The sequence below is a fragment of the Dipodomys ordii genome, unplaced genomic scaffold (genome assembly GCF_000151885.1).
Source record: "Dipodomys ordii isolate 6190 unplaced genomic scaffold, Dord_2.0 Scaffold9, whole genome shotgun sequence".
Taxonomy (NCBI): Eukaryota; Metazoa; Chordata; class Mammalia; order Rodentia; family Heteromyidae; genus Dipodomys; species Dipodomys ordii.
Window position 1 is genome coordinate 3,088,732 of NW_012267225.1, and position 25,009 is coordinate 3,113,740.

Genomic DNA, 25,009 nt, shown 5'->3' on the forward strand with positions numbered 1-25,009 from the left:
TCTGACCAGTTTTGAAGGGCCACACACAAATGACTCTAGGATCTGACATTTCTGCCATCCAAGCAGTGGCTTACTGCCTCTGGATGCGTCTCCATTTCTCTTGTCCGAGGAGTGTCTTCTCTAACTGGATAAATGCCTCATTGGCATTTCCCTTAGCTGGTTGCTGGACTTGAACTCGGGGCCTGAGTGCTGTCCCTCAGCTCACCAGCTCAAGGCTAGCACTCTGCCACTTTGAGTCCCAAAGCAACTCTGCTTGCTCTTTCAGTACTCTGCTGGCTGAGTAGAGGTGACAGTCTCACAGGAACCTTTTTGTGCCCGGGCTGGCTTTGAGCCAGTTTGCAGATCAATGAGTCTTACAAAAGGCCATTTTACTCCAATTAAAAGCAACAAGGTGGTCAACATACAAGTAGCTTTTAAGCATGCTCTTACCTGAAACTTACTAAGAGTCAAAGTTACATCTGACAAACTTTTAAGAATCCTCTGTGCTTTGCTATGGACTTTGCTGGAAACTTAAAAAAAAACCTATAAGAGCAAACTAGAATAGCAATTATTTTGGTAATCCTAATTTTTTAAAGCCTCTTATTAATTACCTTTAAGATTTTATACTTTAGTTTTTATTTGTGTTTTAAAAAAACCTCTTAAAATCTTGAGGCCAAGTGTCACTCATTGTCTCTTGGCTGCTTGTTTTACACATTAAAACTTTTAAACTCAAATGACAATTTTTCCTTAATGCAAGAATTACAGTCACCAACACTATACCACGAAGTTAGACTTAACACCTTTATAACTTTTAAAAACATCCTAATTGTAGAACATAATTGAAAGTAAGCCACATTATACAAATAACTTTTTACCCTCTTTTTAAGGCCTTCCTAATTTTAACGTTAACACATCCAAGGGGAAGTTTTAGCAATACTAATCAGATCATCACATCACTCATTTTAACCATCATGTTTTCAGTGTCTATCTGCAGGAAAAAGAGATTACAAAGATAGGCCTCTCAGCCCCTTCTATGGAATGGGCACACACCTAATCTGACTCTTTAGGGTTAGATGAACTGCTTTTGTGCCAGCTTACCCTCTTTTACCATGTGTGGACTCCTCCCAGGGCTTGTCCCACCATGCATGACCAGTTGATCTGAACTTCTGCCTGTTTACCCCTTACCTCTAAAGACAGGTCTTCTGTTGGTTCTTGAATGAAATACACAGTTTTAGGCAGACAGAACAGGTATGGTCTTTGACAGTGTTAAATTAACCTTTACATTTAAATTTTTAATATTTATCCCCAAATTTTAGCCAAGGGAACTAAATCCCAAACAGCCAATGAATTTTTGTTAAGCCAGATAACTTGATTACAGTATAAACAGTATTATGCATTTTAAAATATTAGTTTTTTTTAATACCAGATTTTTTTATTTTTCAAGTTAAAGAATCTTTAAAAAGTCATTTAAAACACTATGAAGATTTAAAAAAAATTTTTTTGGTAATGTCCAAACCTCATAACCTTTTGAATCTTAAATTTAAACTCACCCAATTGTTACAGCATGCTGACAATTTTCAACTTTGAACACATTCACAGACACACAAAACACTCACACAGATCTTAAAGCGCACAAAAATAAAAATCAGTTGTACGTATACCTTTTAAAGTTTTTAAACAAAAATTTAAGACAGTGTTTCTTTTAAACTAGGTACCTTTGTTGGGCTTCATTTTCCCAGAGCTTGCTTGTTTAGCAAGACAATTTACCAATTAGTCTTTTGAATCCCTTCCTTTGGAGGAGGGTGGGGGAGGGGGACACCTAAAACTAAACTGGCCAGATTTTTTTTAATCCAATTTTAGACAAGAGCACTTTACAAATTGTTACGCTGTCAGGACTAGCTGAAAAATTCCAAACCAGGCACACAGCCTTCTACACCCTCCCTCCCTGCAGCCTCCACAAAGAGAAAATGCAGCCTGAGGCTTGAAGGGAACCAAACTAGCCCAGGGAGGGTGGGCATAGCAGGTCTGTGACCCAGCCCAGCTGGAACTCCTATTTCCCTAGAGATGCTTAAATAAATAAATAACAAAAACACAGATAAACACAAAAACCAAGGATCCACATTTAAAACTGGTACCAATTCTAAAACAGAACTAGACAAGGACCAAAGGCTGAATTGGGGACTAATGGGACCCAGTTTATCCCTACCGAAACCCAGTGCTGCTCCCACTCAGCAAGCTGAATCCAGAGTCTGCTGAATGAGCCTGTCATGTTCACCTAAAACTTCCCTACCTCTGGAAGCAGAACAGAAAATACCGAAGTACACAAGACAGACAAGTGGCCACAAAGACAAAATCACCTCACCACCATTAACTTAGCAGGGGACTCAACCCCCTACTCACCTCCGGAGGATTTTTCTTTTTTTTTGTTTGGTTTTTTTTTTTAACTGTATTTTTTTGTCTTTTCTTTTTTGGTACTGGGGATCGAACCCAGGATGTTGCGCTTGCTAGGCAATTGCTTTGCCACTGAGCTACATCCCAGCCCCAGAGGATTTTTCTTTTAGATTCCTGCAAACGTTGACTCAGGGGCCTTCCAAGGCAGAGGAGAATTCCCAGTCATCTTGGGGCAAGGGAAAAAAATTCCTAGCGGCTGTCCCCTCAGACTGACAGGTTCTCCCCCACGCTCAGACCCCCCCCCCCCCCAGCCAAGGCCCAAGGCTGAGATCTAACTGGGGCCACTTGCAGGTGGTCAGTGGCAGTTTCATAATTGATAAACATGCAAGTTACAAAAGCAGAACCAGCAGTTTTTGTTTTTGTTTTTAAACAAACTAGGACAAGGTCTAAGGGTGTCCTGGGAGTGGACTCACTTGTTTCCCATCTCTATAGAGAATACAAAACACACACTAAAAACAAGTAACACTAAACAGAGACAGACAGAACCAGACAAACGTTGCGCGGCAGCTGAGCAACTACAGATGAGGAAGGAAACTACAGATGGGAATGGCCGTCTGTGCCTTAACTCTCCAGTACAGAGAGAGACTTGGGTCTGGTCCTTCCTCCAGACTTCCCGAGAGTGGGACTCCAGGGTGGGGACCAGGGGTTTCAGGGCACGTCTGCCTCCCCCACTGGCCCAAATTCAGAATACAGGTCCTATAGAGGCACTTTTGGATCCCAGAATGCAAAACGAAAGTGACAAACACGGAAGATGCGAAACACAAGAGCTCTATCTTACCTCCTGCCTGTCCTGGAATTTGGGGTCTGGGAGCGCCGGTATCCCGGACGAGCCCCCACTGAAAGACCCTAGCCCCCCTAGGATACTTCCATTGATGGGAGGGCGCCCCAGAAACTCAGACCCCAGACCGGAGATGCAACAAGCAAGAGGAATTTATTTGATGTTTGCGCAAACGGACTCTCTGCCTCGGGAAGGGAGAGAGCCTTGAGCAGCGGTTACAGGCATTTTTAAAAGCAAAGACCACATGATTAACAAAAGGCGTACCAGGATTGGCCTGTTTAAAGGTCACCATATACCCCAGCAATCATTTTTTATGCGGGAAATTTTGTAACACTCTTTGTAAAATGACTGGCGTGGGGGGGGGGCGGGGGGTGTGGGGGGACTCAAGGGAGGGTGGTTACTTTGGACAATAAGGGTTAGGGGAATTCACATAGTTACAGGCTTGTGATTGGTTGACATTTGGCCTAGTTTGCTGGTCCTGCCAGGTGGTCATTATCAAGATCCTGTCTGGGCAATTTCTAAACAGGAACTGAAAAACACATACTGTCTGTTCTTTATGTAAGACCACTGACCTTGTCCTGGGGCCGGCATCTGGGCTCTGTGACTTTACCCAATTCCTTATTTCCAGGGAGGGGGTTGATGTTAGCACAAGCAAGTTTACAAAAGCAAAATCAGCAGTTAACAATTGTAAAAAGTAACTCTAATTTTTAATCTTTCACCTCTGTCCAGGCAAGTTCCTGCCCTTTGCCCCTTGATATTATAAAACCACCTCTTTAGAAGGACATTCTTTCTCCCCTGGCAGAAAATTAACCTTGTCAGCTCCTTTGCTGGCAATAAAACTCTTTCTTCGTTCTAGATGATTGTGTGTGTGTGTATGGTTCTGGGTTGGTGCTTTCACTGAACTACTAACTTCCTCAGTGAAAAAGAGCCATTTATCAAAAAGAAAATTCAAGGGCATGAAAATTATCACAACTCAACTAGAACACTGCATAAAAACATGGAAATGTATTCTACTTTATCACATATGATAGATTCAAGAAAATAGAGGCCTTGAACCCAGGCATATTCTTTACAACTCTAAATGCAAACATGGGATAAAGATGGGTCATGTCTTTCCACTGATTCTTATGCTGCTTTAGTTTCCAGTCCTAGATTTATCTGGGAGCTGTGGGTGGAGAAATGACTTCGGTGAAATTGCTTTCATGATTGCTTCTAGTGCCAGGAGTCTAGCATTGCGCAAAAGATTTTTCAAATATTTACCTCCCATGTGGCAAAGAGATCCAACATATCCAATAAAAATATACTAAATTAGCTTTTTTTCTACTGTAACCTTTATTTTCCATATTAACAAATCACCCTTAACCTTAATACCTTCCTATTCCTTCGTGCAATAAAATTGGGCTTCTTCGTTCAGAAGAGATAGTAATCTAGAAATTGCTCTACTATAAGAACGGCCTTGCTTGGATTCAATGAAGTTTGTTTTCTTCTTTTGACAGATATCTATGAAGTCAAGGATTATACCTGAAAGGCAGAGAGATCCTATGATTAAAATAAAACATGCCTCGCCACAACAGGAGACACCTATACTGCACTATACTCATTAATCTTTTTTTGTTGTGAAAACTAGAAATGTTGACTTAGGTTGGGAAACCTTCCAAAACTATCCACAAGAAAACTCCCAGAGCCTGGACAACAATAAGAAATCCTGAAAGACTCTTTTCTTCCTGCACAGTGAGAACTGTGAAGGGGAATGAAATGACACCATGACCACCAAGGCCTTGGTTCTGTATCTTTGATCCTGAGGTATCTAAAAGATCTTTAATTAGTAGATTATGTTTCCCATATACAGCTCAAGATATAAGTTTGGTTCATGGTGAGATTTCCTATACACATTTGGCTTTCCCTCTCCTGTCTTCTCCTATGCTTTTATGTAAGTATTCAATTACATTATGGTACAGATATTCATTGGATCAGAACCACACACACACACACACACACACACACACATGCATTAATTGGACCAATTTACACTAAAAGTTGGATTAGAAGTAATCATTTTTGTAGTCGTTAAGTAATATGTCTATCCATGTTTACACTGCCAGGTCCATCCAGGGCTTTAACATAAATCTCTCTGAGGTAAATGAAGACATTGATGTTTGTAAGGTGGTTTGCATGTGAGATTGTATTTAACGATTGCTTTCAAAATTCCCTTTCATATAAGTGATCTGGTTTTAATTCTCTTTCCCATGTAGCATATTGTTTTAAGCTTCTCATGTCCAGAGGAGGATATTGGCTTCCTTTACTTGGCTATTCATTAAATCCTGTCTGTTAATATTGAGAGAATTGTTTTTCTGAAGGTTTCTTGGTTTGGACAGGTGGTTTGGCCCTTGTTAATTACATTTTAGTTACACTTATCCTTTTCCTGAGCACTTTAAGACATCCTGTTAGAAGCTCCTTGAAGGTTAATTACATACAGTTAATTAAGCCACATCCTTTTGCAGAAGGTGAACCTGAGCTCAGCCAACTTGAGGAGAAGGGTGGGTTTGCTGGGTCAGGGATAAAAATGAAGCATCCTGTCTTCTCTCTGTGCTTGCTTGGGAGAGTTCTGGCTGGAGGTGCATCCTTTTGCATAAATAAACGTTATCATGCAGAGTTCCCTTCATGTTGGTGACCTATTCCTATGTGACACCCAACATCCTGAACCATTTGGAATTGCTGTCATCCAAAGTCATTCTTTACAACTCAAAAAAATAGAACTATGTGACAAATATAAATATGAGAAGGTTCCAATTTCTTTTCTTTTTTTTGGTCGGTCATGGGGCTTGAAATCTGGGCCTGGCCGCTGTCCTTCAGCTCTTCAGCTCAAGGCCAGTGCTCTACCACTTGAGCTACATCGCCACTTTCGGTTTTCTGGTGGTTTATTGGAGATAGGAGTCTCTTGGTCTCTCCTGCCCGGGCTGGCTTTGAACTGCGATCCTCAGATCTCAGCCTCCTGAGTAGCTAGGATTACAGGCGTGAGCCACCAGCGCCCGGCTGAGAAGGTTCCAAATTCTATGACACAAATTTGTTTCTAAAACCTATAGTTACCTAAGAGAATTTCTTATTGGAGAAATGACTTTGGTAAGATTGCTTTAGTGATTACTTCTATTGCAGCTGGGAGAGGAAGATTTTCCAATGAACGAGAGTGGAAAATTAATATATGACATAGTGGATCTTTGTACCACATGGGAAGTGAGTATTTGCTATAGATAACATGAAGAAAATTGAGAGAAGAAGAGTTTGGATCCCAGCTTTACATGTACATTAGCATGTATACTCTTGGAGAAATCCATGGTATTTGAAAGGCCTATTTGCTTAAGTGGAAAGATGAATTCTATAGGTAAGTATACAGAGAGAATTGGGGCAGACATTTTGGAAACAATGGCAACAGCTATCTCTGTAACTCCATGAGCAGAACTAAACACAGGAATTATTTTTCTTGCTGACACCCCTATCATTTCCTTCCTCACTGGTCAATTGCAGTTAGCTTAATTTTAATTTTGTAGAAGTGTTTCTTTCAATCATAGAGCATTGCACCTAAGTTGATATGCAGCTACATTGATAAATTATTGTTCATTACATTTTATCCTCAGAGCTACAGAGAAGTGTAAGGACTCAGTGTTGGCTAAGTCCATTGGAGTGTCCAATTTCAATCATGGGCAGCTGGAGATGATCCTGAATAAACCAGAGCGAAAGTATAAGTCTGTCTGTAACCAGGTAATCTCCCTCAGTCTCCTCTCCTATTCTCCAGTTCTTTCTTCCTGTATGATAAGCAAGTGTTCCCACTCGTTGTCCCTCTACCCCCCATGCCAGCCTTTTTGTAAAGCAGAAGATGCTAAAAATAGAAAGTATGGAGCAATCTTAGTCATATCTTTATTTGCAAAAGCCAAAAATACATGGAAAGACCTCAGCACTACACTGTGTCTAGGAATTTGAGACACTAAGTGCCTTCCATCCAGGTGGGCTCAAGTCATTAGTCTCCTCTAAAAGAGAATATTCAGTAGTTCTTGATCCATGAAATATAAGAGGCTGGATGGTTAATGTACCTGTGGATGGGAGGAAAGGCCTTTAAAATGGAGAAGGAAGCAAGCAAGGACACAGTTAACAATTACTATATCCAAGCATCTTGAGAAATGCCTCCAGTGTGGCTTTTTGCTAATACCAGAAGCAGGACTCAGCCACCTAGAAACAGATGCCAGATCAATAGCCCTTCTCAGTCGTTTGTGGTGATCAGCCAAATATTTGTCATAAGCAACTGATGATCCCTGAGGGAATTGTCTTTATAGGATAAGGAGGCAGCCTGCTTGTCCAGGCCCACGTATTCCCTCAAACGGAGGACCCACTGTGATTTTTATGTTTGTCAAGAACATTGCTGTGTTTTCTGATCATTAAAGTAGGTTTCTGATGACTTAGTAACCACATCAGCCTTCATTTGAATAGCTATTTAATGGCAAAGTATTTTAAGTGACTTCTCCTTTATGCCCATGGTTAAATCCACAAGTATTATTTGAGGTGATTTAGAAGGTAAATTTAATACCCCCCATGCCATTGAATTGAAAGATGGAGAACTACATGTTCAAGTATAGTCACAAAACATAAATATACTTAACATTCAAAGAAGCCATCAAAATTTAGCATTACGGAGGCAAAAAGTTCATCAATATTAATTTTAATTAAATAACACCATAACGGAATTGATTCGAGTTCCATTTCACATGTGCTTGTTCTTTGTCTATTGATTATTTTTGAATAGGATTCCCTAAGTAGAGCAGGTTGGATGCAAATACACAATGTATCAACTTTCCAAATATTGGGATTACAAGCATGAACTACCATATCTGAATATCGAGAATATTACTTTAACCTCACTGCCTCTTCCAACTATGAATAACTTTTGATTATTTATTTGACAAGCAGGGGTTATGCATTGCTGACTGCCCTGCAAGAGAAGAAACAGATTGTGCTTAGCCAGAAGACAGACCAACAATGAATTCTAAACACTCCTATGTGACACTAAATGATGGTCCCTTGATCCCTGCTCTGGGCTTTGGCACCTGCACACCTGAAGAGGTAAGTCATCATTTGGTGCATGGTTCAAATGAAAATAACCTAGGATGAGAAGAAGTTTATCTATGCTGTCAACACATTCATTTCTTGCCTGAGTATTTGAACTTACTTGGTTCTCAGGTTGGTCTTTTTATTTCCAGGATAGAGCTAAGCCATGTAAACTCCATCAGAGTTGGACTAGTTAATCACAGACCAATTACATTACATGTCATATTTTCCTGTATTTTTGATCTGGTTCTCAGAAGATCACTGTCTCAAATACAAGAATACTGCCTGCCAGGTCACTTGCTTGGATGTTGATTGCATTTGGAGTCATTTCTCAGTTTATTTCTATAGTTCATGAAGAGTTCTACAAGGCAAGATACAGAGAAAACAGATGGGGGTAGGAAACAGAATAAAAGATGGAAAGGAACTTTTCTTTGGGTTTGGGGTAGCCTTTAACATTTGATAGTAAATATTGGATCTGGGATGAATAGAATTTCAATGTCCTATTTTCACAAAGGGTGTGAAAGCACTAGCATTTAATTATCTTGTCAATAAAAGAAATGGGGGAGGAAGGTGGAGCACAATTGTTTAGCGGGAAGAATTACATATACCAGAGTTTTTTAAGAAAAAGAAAGCATATAGTCTTACAGGAATCAGGAAGTGGGCATCCTGACTCAAAGATCAAGTGTGCAGAATTTGTCAGAGCATTAAGAAGTCATAATCATCAATTAATTAAAATGCAAAGGGCAGGATGGAAGGTGTCCACACTGCAATATCCCTTTAAAAAAGAGATTGGCAAGGCTTTAAGCACTGAAGCCTCTGGCTGCCTTTGTGAGAACATTTGGTGGGAGTGGTAATGGTAGGAATGGTAAAGGATAGACTTACTTCTGTACTAAACATGATAAAAAGCATTTTCCATCCTTTTTGAGAATTGAAGTGGAAAGACTATTTTTCCTTTCTTTGCTTTGGAAGGTTGAAACAACGAAGAAAAGGAATAGGTATCAAGGTTGGTATCTCTGCATTGTATTATGTTCTTCCTGAGCAAAAGAGAGTAACAGGAAAAGTTTAGTCCTTATATTGTACAAGCATGCTCTATAAATTACTGTTCATAAAAGTTAAAACAGCAAATTCTTTCCCTGATCAGGAAATGTAATGACTCTCCATGTAATAATAGTCACATAGATACCATTTCTTCTCTAAATATGGATCCTAGAGCATATGGTATGCATTCTTCCTCTCTTTACCCTTCTTGGTCACCCTAATTATCCATTTTCTGATGAATACTGAAATGGAGGCCTGTGTGATGTCTTGTCTCTGAAGCTCCTGAGTATACAGGCCTTATGGCTCTGCCCTTTGGAAATATCTTTGGATATATGTGTTCCACTCCATTGGTGCTGCTCAGTGGTTTCACTCAGCTAAAGCTGAGCCCCTCTGGCCTGGAAAAGAAGGTTGTACATTGTCATCACTTTCTGAAATAAACACAAGGTTGTTTCCCTAAAGATTCTTCCTAACCCTGTCTTTGTCACTTGCATGTTTTTGTTCTCTCTCGCTTTTTTTTTCTATTGTCAGTTGTGGGGCTTGAACTTGGGCACTGTCCCTCAGCTCTTCAGCTCAAGGCCAGTGCTCTACCACTTGCATCACATCACCACTTCCAGTTTTCTGGTGGTTTATTGGAGATAAGAGTCTCATGGACTTTCCTGCCTGGGTTGGCTTTTAACCGTGATCCTCAGAGCTCAGCCTCCTGAGTAGCTATAATTACAGGCATGAGCCACCAGTTTCCAGCTTCTCTCTCACTTTTTATAAATAACCCAAATTGATTTGGCCATAATTGCCTAGACAGGGATCAAGAGACCATGGTAGTCATTTTCTCTCAGATTCCAAACTGATCATCATTTTTTTGAGAAGATTGAAAATCATATAGAAGATTTAATGATCATGCCCTTTTATCTTTCAGAAAGAATAAATTTTAAGCTTTCATACATGTGTATTTATAATACATATTGTGTGATGACATTACATCATTGACTAATATAGTCATTCTGTTTAAGTATTATTTTAAATCACTTGGTTTTTATAATAATCCATTAATAATTTACCAGTTCCAATCTGAATCCCAATAATTATTCTATTACATCAAATTTTAGCCACCTATTCCAAATTTTAATAAATTTAAGATATTTTCATTTCTGTTCACTTATGCATAATGTTCAGTAAGGCTGTGGCCTACAGAAATCAGTTCATAGGCACAGTGCATCTTGGTCAATGTTTCTCCACCCACTGCACCTTGCATAGGATGTGGCCACCTTTGTATTTGGACATGTGACCCTGGGCAATCAGGTTTCCCCTCAGCCATCTCTTCTAAGGTGATAAAGTAGAAATTAAAGGAATGTATGGGAAAACATGCATTTTAGTTCTACCTAGATTGAGCAAAAATTAGAAGAAATCCAAAAGTTCCTTCTAGCAATGCAAAGGATGCAATCCATATATGTGAGAAATTGTGGCTGTCCAGTAGTGAACTTGGAGGTAAAGGAAGAGAAGTGTCCTGATAGAGCTGCATAGGCCCAAGGGCTCATTAAGAGTGGCCCACGTGACTGAAGAAGGGAAAATACATCCATTATAAGTAGGTCTAGATGGAGGTAGTAATATATGTAATTAATTTTATTGAAATTTTATTGAAGTTTATGTATGAATGGAAATGACATGATGAAATCCTTTACTATGTACAATTCAATATATGCCAATAAAATAACAAAAATTAACTTGCATAAAAATATAGTGATTCCAACTCTCTTCTTATATGTGAAACATTTCTCCCTTTATATTAGTTCATTTCTAGAGCAGGAGTACCTATGGTTACTCATTACACAGGAAGTGACACAAACTAACCATTAGGCAGGAGCTAGGATATAAGTTATTCAGTGTCCTGTGCAGGAAGCAGAAGGAACAACATGAGCTTAGTCAGACAACTGACCAGCCATGAGTTGTAAAGAGCATTGTGTGAAACTAAATGATGGTCATTCATCCCCTCATTGGGCCTTGGAACCTACACGCCTGAAGAAGTAAGTTATCCTATGGGGAAATGTTGAAAAGTATTCCAGAATGATTGGGAGTTGAACTGGGCTATCAAGACTTAGCTACTTCTTGTATAAGTGCTGGGGATTCACTTGGTTCTCAGATCTTCCAGCTATACTCACACCTACTTGTATATCTAGATTATTTGAGAATACATTTTTCCATCAGCATTTAATCTGTTAAAAAAAAGGAGGCATGGATACATAAAAATGTGTTTGATCACACATTGCTCTCTAGCCAAGTTTGAATGACAGTCTAGCTCTGGTTGGCATCTAGGGACTTTGATTTCTTAGCAGCTATTTAAAGATAAAGATGATGAGTGTTCCTAAATGGCTTATATACAAAAGAGGAGTAGAGTTTTGCATTGTCTTCTTTTGAGAGATGGATTTATCAGGTCCTATCAGAGGACTCCATATAATATGAAAATCTTGGAAAGTTCTCTAACAGATTTCATTACAGACAGAGTTCCCATTTTTGTGAAGGGAGAATTTTTTGGAATTCAGCCTGTTTCGCTGAAGAAGAATCACAGAATCTTGCACCAGATTTCTTCTATATTTTTCTTACATTCTTACCCTTTGACCTTTACTTAGTGACCTCTTTATATTAATAATAATAGAATTACTGAAATAATGAGATTATTTCAATATGCTGAATTCTGCATGAGGTTCCAGATAATATAAGAACAGGAGTTGTTTCTGGGGTGTACTATATTAATAACTGACCAAGATTTCATGGGTTTGTAAGGGACTTAGAATGTAAAATCTTGTTTAGCACAAAGACCCAGAAAATGTGAGTTTGATTTTGTTGTCCATGTTCAAAAGTAAATAAAGATGTAAATAGGGGCTGGGAAGGTGGTTCAGTGGTATAGTGTTTGCCTTGCACGCATGAGGCTCTGGGATCCATTCCTCAGCATAACATAAGCAGAAAAAAGCCAGAAGTGGCAGTGTGGCTCAAGTTGTAGAGCACTAGCCTTGAGCTGAAAAGCTGAGGGTCAGCGCCCAGGCCCAGAATTAAGTCCCCCTCACTGGCAAAAAAAAGGTGTAAATAAGTGTCAGTTCTTTTGAATGTAAGTAATTGGATCTGTAGCCTCCAAAACAATATTTGGGGTGTCATTTAGTATCACAGAAAATGGGAATTCAACGATCAGGGAAAGAGGCCTTTGTCAAATATGCCATCTGACAATGATTTGTAGTACAAATCTCTTTGGTCTTGTCACCTATCCTTTTGGCTTATTCTGACATCTAGTGACAACTTCTTTCTCCAAATACTACTTCTGATTGCTTCCCTATGTTCCCAAGAGTAAGGCCTTGGAGGCTACCAAGTTAGCTATAGATGCCGGCTTCCTCCATATTGACACTGCTTACACATACCAAGTGGAAGAGGAGGTAGGGCAGGCCATTCGAAACAAGACTGAAGAGGACACTGTGAAGAGAGAAGACATATTCCTCACCTCAAAGGTATTGTATTTACAGTGTGTAAGTGTGCAAACGAATGCTGTGATGTAAAGAAGAGAAATTTATGTATGAAATTGAAATAGCAGTTGGCAAAATGTGCTTATTGGTGCACCTTTTATTCTCATTTATTTCTCATAGAGGATATATTATGTAAGTCACCTGTAATCCTAGCCACTCAAGAGGCTGAGATTTGAGGATCATGGTTCAAAGCCAGCTTGGGCAAGAAAGATGGGGAGACTCTTGTCTGCAATTAACCACCAAAGAACCAGAAGTGGAGTTGTGCAAAGAAGCTTGAGCAAAGGAGCTCAGAGACAGTGCTCAGGTCCTACCCTCAAACCCAAGACTGGTACACTCACACATACACACACATATGCACACACACACACACACACACACACACACACATACACACAAAGCAGTTTAGTGATTGTATACAAATACAGTTTAGTGATTGTATTTAGTGATTGTATACAAATTTATAACATTAAAATGCCTTTATGTCTATGTCCTTAACTCAAAGCATTATTATTTAGAATGGGCTCAGAGGTGATATAGACTATGCCAAAATTATGACTTCCTTCTCCCCTTGCTTATTTTCTATATTTTCTTCACATTTAGAAGATCAGTTTTTAACACTCATAAAAATCAGAGAATTGATATTATCTGGGTAGTAAATGATTTTCAGTTAAAATGTACTGATTTGTGTAACATGTTGAAATGTTCAAAATGTGTCCCTCCTGCTATGTAAATATAAAGATGTTAGCTGTTCATGTATTAATGAATGAGAGATGTAGTGCAATAATAAATTTATAATATGCATAAAAAGTAATTCAGAGATTTGAAGTCCTTATTACTTGATTAGGTATAAAAATTATCCCTTTTAAAATGTATTTCCAATTCTATAAATTGATGAACAATAACCCAATATGATGGGACTCACTTTGACAGGGCAAATAGAAGGAAATTGAAATATGGAGGGTGTGTTTTCCAACATCTGTTTCTTTCAGGAACAGACATGCCAATCTTATAAGATATAAATGTAGTTCTTTGGATCATTTATTAATCAAACACAATTTCTATTCTTCAATTTCTGTAGCTTTGGTGTACTTTCTTTCATCCAGATCTGGTCCAGCCTAGCTTGGAAAGATCACTGGCAAACCTCAAACTGGACTATGTTGACCTCTATCTCATGCATTATCCAGTGTCTATGAAGGTAGGCAATGTATGATATACTTGGTGGGTATGAGCCTAATTTCCACAAATGGTTGAGTTAAGCTTCTGTCAGGAACTGAAATAAAGTTTATTTGTATGTTTTTCCAACTATGCAAATAAATTAGACAAACATTAATGGATTAAGAGATAGAAACTTCAAGTGTGGCCTATATTTAGAGATTACAGATAACATCTAGAAGTGACTGGGCTTATACCACATTTTCCCCTATCGTTACTAGAGGTTTCTTTATTTGTTTCTCAGCTTTTTCTATTGGTGGTAAATATGGCTTTGAAACAGTTTAAGTTTCATGGTCATTAGCTATCAGTAGTTTCTCCACAAATCCCATGATCAAGGGCCGACTTGCATGTGAAGGGTTAAAAATTAAAAACCTCACTTTACCATTACCATTACTAACTTGCTAACTGCTGATTTTGCTTCTGTAAATATGCTTGCATTCAGACCCCCTTTTCCCTGGGAAATAATATTGGGCAGTGACTCAAGGATATTGGCCGGCCCAGATGTCCGGATAACATCCCACCCAAGACAAGGACAGCAGTTATAGATAGTACATGTTCTTCAGTTCCAGATTAATTAAGCAATCCCTGGGACAAACCTTGACAACGACCACCTGGCAAGACCACAAGCTGAGCCAAGTGTCAACCAATCATGGGCCTGTAACCATGTAACCCCCCCTTAAACAAACCATGGGCCAGTCATTTTACAAAGAGTGTTACAAAATTTTCCGCGTGGCAAAGTGATTGTTGGTGTATATGGTGACCTTTAAATGGACCAATCATGGGATCCTTTGTGTTATGCGTTAATCTTGTGGTTTTTGCCTTTAAAAAGGCTTGTAGCTGCTGCTCAGGGCTCCCTGTCTGCTCGGGACAGAGAGTCCGTTTGCGCTAACGTCAAATAAACTCCTCTTGCTTATTGCATCTCCCGGCCTGGAGTCTGAGTTTTCTGGGGCGCCCTCCCGTTGACAAAAGTATCCTAGGGGACTAGGGTCTTTCAGCATGCAGCCTACTTTAGCCATCTTTGGTTCCAGTAGGTAAAGAATCTTCATAGTTAAGGCAGGTTCAAGATGGATATCCATTGTAGTTGTTGGTCCTTTCCAAAGAATCTTGCACATTTTACTTTAGAAGAAACTGTAGTAATAAGCAGAGTTACCTATGTGAAGTAGGAGATTTCAGAAGGTCGGGTGGAAGGTTTATTTAATAATAGTGTATACAGGGGTTGTGAAGGTGGCTTAATGGTGGAGCACTTGCCTTGCATGCCTGAAGCCCTGGGTTCAATTCCTCAGCATCACAGAAGCAAAAAGAAAAAAGCAGGAAGTGGCACTGTGGCTTGAGTGGTAGAGCGCTAGCCTTGAGCTGAAGATCTGAGGGACAGTGCCCAGGCCCAGAGTTCAGGCCCCATGACTGGAACCCCCCCCAAAAATAAGAATACTGTATGCATAATCAACATTAGAGAATAGAGTAACTCATTCACCCAAAAATATTTCTAAGAACTTAGTACACAAGTCACTTGGTAGAGGTCAGTATGGGGAGTGAGTGAGGTTCTACTTGCTTTCTTGTATGTTCAGTGACTCATTCCCACTCATACATGGAGAAGTATTGCTTGGGTAACAAATGTGTGATTAATAAGGCTGATTTAAATACTTCTTTTTTAAAAATAAGTTTTTATTGTGAAAATACTGTACAGAAATGTTACAGTTACATGATCAAGGTAATGAGAAAATTTCTTATCCAACATTGTTGCCTGCTTCTTTTCTAGCAAGGGGATGACCTTTTTCCAACTGATGAACATGGGAAGCCAATATTGGACACAGTGGATTTCTGTGCCACGTGGGAGGTGAGTGAGTATTTGAAAGAAAGGCAACAGAGGAAGCTAGAAGAGGAGTGCTGGGTAGTATGTCTATGTCAGAGAATGGGGTACATTATGTTGGCTGTGGACATTCATTAGGTTTATGAGGATGTTATGCTGGAGCAGTAGATGAATGCTTTGATGGAAAACTATAGAGAAAAATGGAGAGAAGCAGAACCAAAGGTAATAGGAGTAGACATCTTTACCTTCTTATGTAGTAATGTCTTCAATTCTACAACAAGGACCCAGAAATTCCTTTTCTGGCTGCCATTACATCTTTTGTTATTATCTTTATCAGTTTCCCTCTGCAAATCAATTCTAATGAGTTTAATTGTCATTTCTAGCTAGTGAAGGTAGTGGAGTTCTGGTTTTGTTTTGTTTTTATTTTGAATTTTTTGGCAACACTGGGAAATCAAACACAGAGTCAAGGTAACCTCAGTTTCTCTACCACTGAGCACCACGTCTGGCTTTTTCTGTTTATGTGGTGCTGAGAATCATACCCTGGGCCTCCTGCATGCAAAGCAAGGCACCTTCACAGTCCTGACTCTATTCTTTTGAACAGTTCCATCTCACATTTCTGTTGACGCATGTCTTCACTTCCACTTGCTTTGTAGGCCATGGAAAAGTGTAAGGATGCAAGGTTGGCCAAATCCATCGGAGTGTCCAACTTCAATCACAGGCTGCTAGAGCGGATCCTGAACAAGCCAGGACTCAAGCACAAACCTGTCTGCAATCAGGTGAGCTGTCTTAGCCTCTTCTTCTCCTTTTATTTCATTTTCATATTTCTTTATTACTATAAGGTTTTTTAAATTTTTGACTTTTCAGTTGATCTCATTTGATTGGAAGGAAAAATTCTAACACCAATGTCTTTGTCTCAGAGAATATAGAAGTCTCTCAATGGTGTCTCTGACTATTAAAAGTCTTTGTTTAACTGAGAGCACACATTAGTGTCTAGTGGATGCAGAATCTGGGCATATATCTAGAATGCAGCATTTTTTAAGCACACTTGAGTTTGGAAGAATGGTAATATATTGGACTACAATATTGGATTACAATTATTGGGATAAGACTAACATTGTCTGAAAAGATTGGGCTGATAGTAAAGATACAGTGAACTAGTGATAGACATTGGTAAGGGCTTGCGTGGACTTTCAATGCTTCTGTCTTCATCTTGGCTTACATGGATATTGGTACACCTACATTGAAAAAAATGAAACCTGTGAAGGCTGTCCATGTTAGACTGCTCATGTCATTTGTTAAAGTGACACTAAAGGTAGAAGAAATGCATTCTGAGGAACTTACAGCAGAACATAGATCTGACTCAATGTCTGAAAATAATTTAGCATCTGTTTGCTTTCTGACCTCAGATTTTTCAAGAATGGGTCTTCTTTGTCTGGTTCCGTAGGTAATTTTCTTTTTGAATCTTTCTACTCATAAGTGAGAATCTTAGATTTAAAAATAAAAATATCTCTTAAGTCTTTATATACTTATCGACCCACTATGGATTTCAAAAATATTAGAATGTTAATGTAGGTATAATATTAGACTTCCCTAATATTTGCCACTAAATATATCTAACATTTAGAATAACTGATAGCTTGATACAAAATATTCATGTTCTCAGTCCTGTATCAAAATTAATATGCTGGTGAGTCTACAACCAAATCAGTAATATTTTGCTGAATCTCTTTGGAGCAAATAGTAGACATAATTCTTCCATATGGGCGATCTTCATGTATATATGTCGTAGAAATAAAGAGTTCCCTCACATAAACTTCCATTATTCTCCCAAGATATTAATGGGAATTTCATCTCAACATCTAAATCTGGTATGTATTCAAATTTTCACAGTTCTACTGAGAATTCTACTGAGCTGTTGTTTTGGTCCTCAGACTTGTTAATGTGAATCACTCACCAAATTCAAATTTCTTGCAAGTGTTTTAAAGGCATTTCTTTTTGGTTTGTTTCCTGACTAGAATATATCTTTGAAATGATAAGAAATTGCCTGGTTATAATGAGTAATTGTGTTTAGTATTGATAATGTCGGTCCAAAATACTGAGTTACTCAAGAAAATTACTTTAAAAAGCATACTCTGGTAATAGAGATATAAAATTGATTCTTATAACAAGAAATTCACTTTATCGTGGTCATTTTAACTCAGATTTAATGTTCCATGTGTTCTCATTGTTCAGCTTAGTTTAATGTTTTTTTTTAACATTTCTCCTTTATGTCAACACTGGGTTCACACGTAATGTGATAGCATTGTGTCTTATTCACGTGTAGGTAGAGTGCCATCCATATCTCAACCAGGGCAAGCTGCTGGATTTCTGCAAGACAAAGGATATTGTTCTGGTGGCTTATGGTGCTCTGAGAACTCAAAGATACAAACGATGGTAATAAGTCCAGCAGGAAGTTTGCTTAGAATGTTACTGTTGAAGAGGTATCTTCAGTCCCATAGGCTCTGCTTTCCTGTTATATGGGTTGTGGGGCTTAAACTCAGGGTCTGGGTGCTGTCACAGCTTTACTTCTGGTTTTCTGGTGCTTAATTGGAAATAACAGTCTCTTGGGAGCTGGGGCTGGGAAGGTGGCTCAAATGGTAGAGCACTAGCCTTGAGCTGAAGAGCTGAGGGACAGTTCCCAGGCCCAGAGTTCAGGCCCCACGACCGGATGCCCTTCCCCCCCTCTAAATAAAAAAGAGTCTCATGGGCTTTCCTGCCTGTATTGGCTTCAAACCAAGACCTTCAGATCTTAGCCTCCTGAGTAGCTAGGATTACAGGCCTGAGCCACCAGAGCCCAGCTTAGTCTCAGCTCTTTAAAGTACATTCTGAACTGGCTCAGGGGAAAATTTGTATTTAAATGTACTCCTTTTGTTAAGCTAGTACTTCTGGTCTAAAATGGGCACTCAAGTGCATTCTGGAAGTCTCCTAACAAAACTGAGTACTCAGCCTCTGGAGTTCAGCACTTCTGTCTCTCCTTCCAGGGTGGACCAGAACTCCCCAGTACTCTTGAATGATCCAGTTCTGGGTGCCTTGGCAAAAAAGTACAATAGAAGTGCAGCTCTGATTGCTCTTCGCTACCAGGTGCAACGAGGGGTTGTGACCCTGGCTCAGAGTTTCAAAGAACAGGAGATGAAAGAGAATGTGCAGGTAATAAGGGTGTTGTTGCCGTCAGGGCTCCTGTTTACTGTTTATTCCTCTTCACGTGAATCCTCTGAACACATTTCTGGATCAAATGGTTATTTGTGGTATTTCTTAGGCCCATGAGTTTCCCAGTGCTTTTGAAAATTTTTTCTTCTAATTTACAATAGAAAAGAGAGTGGCCATAATGAATTAGGATTGGGAAGAGCAATGAGAATTTTGTTTTAGAATTAATTCATCCATGCACAGCATATCCCTGTGCCATTGACATCATCGTTTCTTCATTGAGGGCAGTGAAGTTTTTTAATTTAAGTTTTATTATAAAGGTGATGCCCAAAGGGGTTACAGTTATATGTCAGGTAATGAGTACATTTCTTTTTGAACAGTGTTACTTCCTCCCTCATTTTCTCCCACTTTTCCCACTCCTGAACCCTCTGCCCCCAAATTGTATACTTCATTTCCAATATTGTGTCAAGAAATATAAGTACTGAATTGGTTCACCCTTTGTCCCACTTTTTTGTGATTCCTCTTTCCCTCCCCAAGATAAACTTATATACAAGACAAAGGATACAGAAATAAAAAAAACAGTGACAACTGGGAAGAAACCAAATTAAAAGGGGAAAGAAAAACATAACTGCACATAATGCTGTAAAAAATCTCTTGTTTCCACTTATTGAAGCCCATTTGGATATGCATTATTTCACATGGTCCTATGCATGTAACTGTTGAGCCATCATGATCTTCTCATAAGAATATCCTCCTTTGTTTTCACTGTGCAAATGTTTGGAGTGCTATTTTATTCATCATGCCCAAGTGTAATTATTTGTCTTCCACTATCCTTTGGATTTACTTGGAGATTTAAATACATATCCTAGTTATTACAAATGAGGGAAACCATGTAATGTCTGTTTCTTTGGGTCTGGCTTACTTCTTGTAATATATTTTTTCCCAAGTCTTTTCATTTCCTTACGAATGGGGCAATGTCATTCTTTCTGATGGAAGCATAGAATTCCATTGTGTAGGTATACCATATTTTCTTGATCATTTCATCCACTGAAGGGCATCTGTGTTGATTTCATATCTTAGCTATGGGTAATTCCTTGTATATCAATACTTTAACTTCCTTACCTTAAGTTTCTTCACTGGTTAGTTGAATTCTTTCCTGTTTTTCCAGTAATCTAGCTTGATAGCCCTTTCCTATCCCAGTAGATCACTTCTGTTATACTATTACTATAGTAGTTATAAAACAAACCATCCATACTAGAATGTTTATTTAGTTCAAGATCCTATTGTTAAGCAGGTCACCAGTGTCTTGCACCTGTAATCCTAGCTACTCAGGAGGCTGAGATCTGAGGACCTGGGTTCAAAGCCAATCTGGGCAGGAAAGTCTGTGATACTAATATCTCCAATTTGTCATCAGCAAAATGAGAGTAGTGCTGTAGCTCAAAGTGGTAAAGCAGTAGCTTTGAGGGAAAAAGATCAGGGAGAGCACCAGGGACAGAGTTCAGCCCCTGGACTGATAAAAAAGCAAAAATAAAAGGTCTTGTTGTTTTGAAACTTGCCCTTAGTTCAGCCTAAGTTCTGTAAAGGTTTTTCTATTTAGGCTAAGTTTGCAGAAATGTCAAGAACTCACATATTTTCAGGAAAATCAAACTATTCTGTCTTGTGATAGTGATTGGGCCAGTTTCTGGACTCCTCAGCCCTCTACCAGTGCAGGGTTTACATCTTCACATAGTCATATACCAAGGCAATGTGTATCTACTTACATGCCTTCAATGGCCAGGCTCAGAAATGATACATCATTGGTTTTGGAAAATGCTAGTGAGCTACACAGTAGGCAGATTCAAGTGATGCAAAAGTAAAAACATCTCCTACTGGAAGAAGTTGGAAATCTATGCAACAAAGGGTATGAAAACTGGGAAGTATAATTATAGGAAGGCATTTTAATAATTTGCATTCATATATTCTCAATAGGAGCTATTTTTCAAGTCTTGATGTATCAGAATATCTCCTCCTGTCTGTATGCTGGCTTTGGTGTGTTCTCTTGTACAAAAGTTTCTTCTGGAATTGTAGCATCCATCCCTTTGCTCTGTCTCTGGTTAGTGTCAGGTCTTTTGTACTTTGGAAACATAATAATATCCTACTTCATTGTGTTACTTACATTTCTCTAATTCAATTGTAGCATTTTTAAACAACTTGAAATAAAGATCTATGTATGTATACATAATTTTAAAATGGTAATCAAATGTTCTCAGTGAGAGCAATGACATTTATGGCTTCTTTCCTACCTTTGAATGTTTCATTTTCTCTCCCTTATTGGCTTATCAGTGCTAGAACCTCAGTCCTGCTGTTCCATATGGAAAAATATTTCCTTTGTGTTATTGAAGAGTGTCTTAGGTATCTTTGACAGATTATTCTGTTACACTTAGAATAACTTTGCTAAAGTCTTCCCAGAATAAGTCTTCCCATTTTGCTCTAATATCTAAGTTTTAGAAAAAATTCTGAAATATTAATCTAAGTTCAATTCAGAGATTATTTTTCTTTTTCTGGTCTCTGCTTCTATCCATTTCCTCTTTCTTTCACTCAAACTCTCTCTCACATAAATAAATACACACATACATACATACATACAGACAGACAGACAGACATTCATACTACATTCCTATGTATACACACATACACCACTTTATGTAGCAATTCCTAAAATTTGTTTTGTTCTTTAAGTGTTCCAAATTTATTCAGCTCCTTTATCCTTTTAAAATGATATAATTAGCATTTGGCAATGCCTGATTTCAATTATGTTGAAAAGATTCTTCATTTAACTGTTCATTGATTAATATGGAAATCCAACTATCCATTAAAATATTGGAATTGTGTTGTTTCAAAACTTGCTGTTGATTCTTCAGTAACTTCTATATCTGTGAAACTAAAATCTTTTTATAACATCAGTAGTGTTTCTGGGTCAGCTACTTTTCAGGCCTTCATTTGTATATGGTATCTTGTTTTTCAATATAATTATGCTTTTAAGAAATTTGTCCAATGTTTTAAATGCTAGCTATTAAATCTGATTTACTTGGATAGTCAATGTACCATATAAATATTTAAAATTTTTCTCCTTGTGTGATAGGTTTTTGGATTCCAGTTATCTTTAGAAGACATGAAAATGATAGATGGCCTGAATAGAAATTGCAGATATATTCCCGCTGAGTTGTAAGTAACTTTATTATTTTATATTAAGCTTCAACTTATTTTAGTATCAAAATTCATCCTTCCTTATTAGAAGTCAATTGATTCACCAGTGGTTCCAGTGTGGGAGTTAATGGAACATTTGTTTTTGATTTTCAGAACTAGGAATATCTCAGTGCAGAAGATAATGAAATTCATGAAAAAACTGAAATGAAAGAAAGTGAATGCTGTTTCCCTCATTGGAGGAAACTTATAGTCATCAAAACTGTCTTCCAAGCTGGGTGCCAGTGGCTTACACCTGTAATTCTAGCTTCTCAGGAGGCTGAGATGTGAGGATCATGGTTCAAAGCCAGCCCTGGGAAGAAAAGTCCATGAGACTCTTATCTCCAATAAACGACTAGAAAATTGGAGTGGCACTGTGGATCAAATAGTAGAGCATCACCTTGTGCTGAAGAGCTGAGGGACAGTGCCCAGGCCTAGAGTTCAAGCCCCACAACTGATCAAAAAAAAGAAAAGGAAAAAAGAAACTCTTCCAAACTAGGTTCTGGTGGCTCAGGCTTGTAATCCTAGCTACTCAGGAGGCTGAGATCTGAGGATCATGGTTCAAAGCTAGTCCAGGCAGAAAAGTCCCCATGAGACTCTTATCCCAAATTAACCACTCAAAAACTGAAAGTAACCCTGTGGCTCAACGTAGTTGAGTGCTAACCGTGAGAAAAAGAGCTCAGGAAAAGTGCCTAATACCTGAGTTCAAACCACATGACCAACAAAATAAATGTGTTCCTTCATGGTCTATGTGAAGACTGTGAAAATGGGCATATATCATGTATGAATCCAAACTCGGGGTATATATCTCTTTGGTTGTGAATAATCTTAATTCATAATATGGGTAAATGTAAGCCTATTTGACAGGGAAATAGCAAATCTACAATATCACTATCACTATTAATATTTTTATTAATATAGAGAAAGATGAAGAGTAGGTAGGGATATAATACCATGAGATAAAAAATTCATACTCTCTGTTAAATACAATAAAAAATTCATACTGTCTGTTAAATACGTCAATAGCTAAAGTTTCTTTATCACTTTGTATTTTGCATTGGTAAATATAGAGCGCTACCCATTCTGTCTTACCATGGACCAATCTCTTATAAATGACTCCTTTCCATGTCTGAATCTAATACAATATGTTATACATTGGTAATGGATACTAAATAATATAATGAAATAGTACAGGTATTTACCATAAATTAATTAGTAAATTTTAAATTGCATTTATAGCCCTAAACAATAAGGTTTAAATTATTTTTGTGTTGGTTAGTATGTGAAGTTGTCTCTGTACTTAGCTTGACATAAGTGATTTCTTTTCCCTTTGAGAAACTGAAATAAAAAGAGCCATTTTCCTTTGGTCAATGGACATATAGAAAAAAGGGAGAAGTATGTATCCATGCTCATTCTCATGCTTCCCATGTGCTCTGTTCTGGTCAAGGGAATATAGTTGGGAAATAGCTCTTATATTTAAAAACTGCTTGCTGCAAAATTGCATTCATGAAAGTTAGAATGCCAAATTTTTAGCCTCTTCAGAAAATGTAAGGACTAGATTTTAACTGAATGGTCATTTTGTAGATATAACATATGAACTTCTATAAAAACGTATCCTAGAGCTTATGGTATGCATTCTTTGTCTTAGTAGCCTTCTTGGTCACCCTAATTATCCGTTTTCTGATGAATACTGAAATGGAGGTCTGTGTGATGTCTTCTGCCTGAAGCTTCTGAGTGCTTCCTGGGAGGCCTTGTGGCTCTGCCCTTGAGATATATCTGTTCCACTCCACTGCTGCTGCTCAGCCATTACACTCAGCTAAACCTGAGTTCTGTCCCCTCTTCTCATCCCTTCGGCCCCCACCTCCCCCCAACTCCCTGCCCCGGCGATAAGAGGAGGATTTCCAATTTCATCACTTGTTTAAATAAAATTAAAGTGGTTTCCTTGAAGATCTGTCTCACCCCTGTCACTATGACTTGCATGTTGTGTTTCCTATCACCTCATTGTGACCAAAGACCAGCTAGCTGGTCTAAAGGTTGAGATTAGAAGACTATAATACTGATAGCTTGTTTTGTTTCAGACTAAGTAATGAGATATAGCCCCTTTGGCCTTGAGCATGTGATCTCCCTGCCTCAACTATCTGAGTGCCAGGATTATAGGCATGCATCATTACACTTGGCTATTAATGGCCACACTGTGGACATTAGAGAGGTGAGGATGCTCATGTTCTCAGGTTTCAGGAAAATAATGGTTAGCAGGAAATTAACAGTCAATGTTCCTCCAGTGCATGACATTTAGTTGAAGGTTCTTAGTGTTGAAGGAGAGTTACAGTGCAAGGATGATCACTGGTCTCAGGGCAGCTCCGTATCGAAGCAACTAGAAACCGGAGAGTGAAGTATTCCTGTGGAGGTTTGAACTCTGGTGAAGTGGGTGAGACATTAGCAGTGATCAAGATCAGGATTGAGAAGAGATGCTAGGTCAGCAGGAGGGAGCTGAACACATCACTCCTTGGGAAAGCTACTATACCAAATGGTTTCTACATCATTCCATCCTGAAGACAGTAGAGAGCTTTTCACATTTTTCATCAAATATAGGCTGAGCTGAATGCTGGTGGCTCACATCTCAATAGCTTGAGATCTGAGAATCAACACTTGAAATCAGTCCTTGAGACTCTCATCTCTAATTAACCAGCAAAAAGCTAGAAGTGGAGACATGGACCAAGACATAAACCATCTGCTTTGAGC

At 38.6% G+C, this 25,009-nt stretch overlaps 2 protein-coding genes across 2 annotated transcripts in view; both read left to right on the top strand.

Moving 5' to 3' along the window:
- The window catches only part of LOC105980410 (aldo-keto reductase family 1 member C4-like), a 293,440-nt gene that overhangs the window by 111,714 nt on the left and 156,717 nt on the right, over window positions 1–25,009 (top strand). The gene's annotated exons all lie outside the window — the stretch shown is intronic.
- Window positions 8,234–24,044, top strand: LOC105980361 (aldo-keto reductase family 1 member C13-like). The gene is made up of 9 exons (XM_013009214.1): window positions 8,234–8,317; window positions 12,655–12,828; window positions 13,922–14,038; window positions 15,812–15,889; window positions 16,516–16,638; window positions 18,186–18,295; window positions 18,883–19,048; window positions 22,167–22,249; window positions 23,919–24,044. The coding sequence occupies exons 1-9, from the start codon at window positions 8,234–8,236 to the stop codon at window positions 23,959–23,961; spliced, it is 978 nt and encodes a 325-aa protein (XP_012864668.1). The 3' UTR covers window positions 23,962–24,044.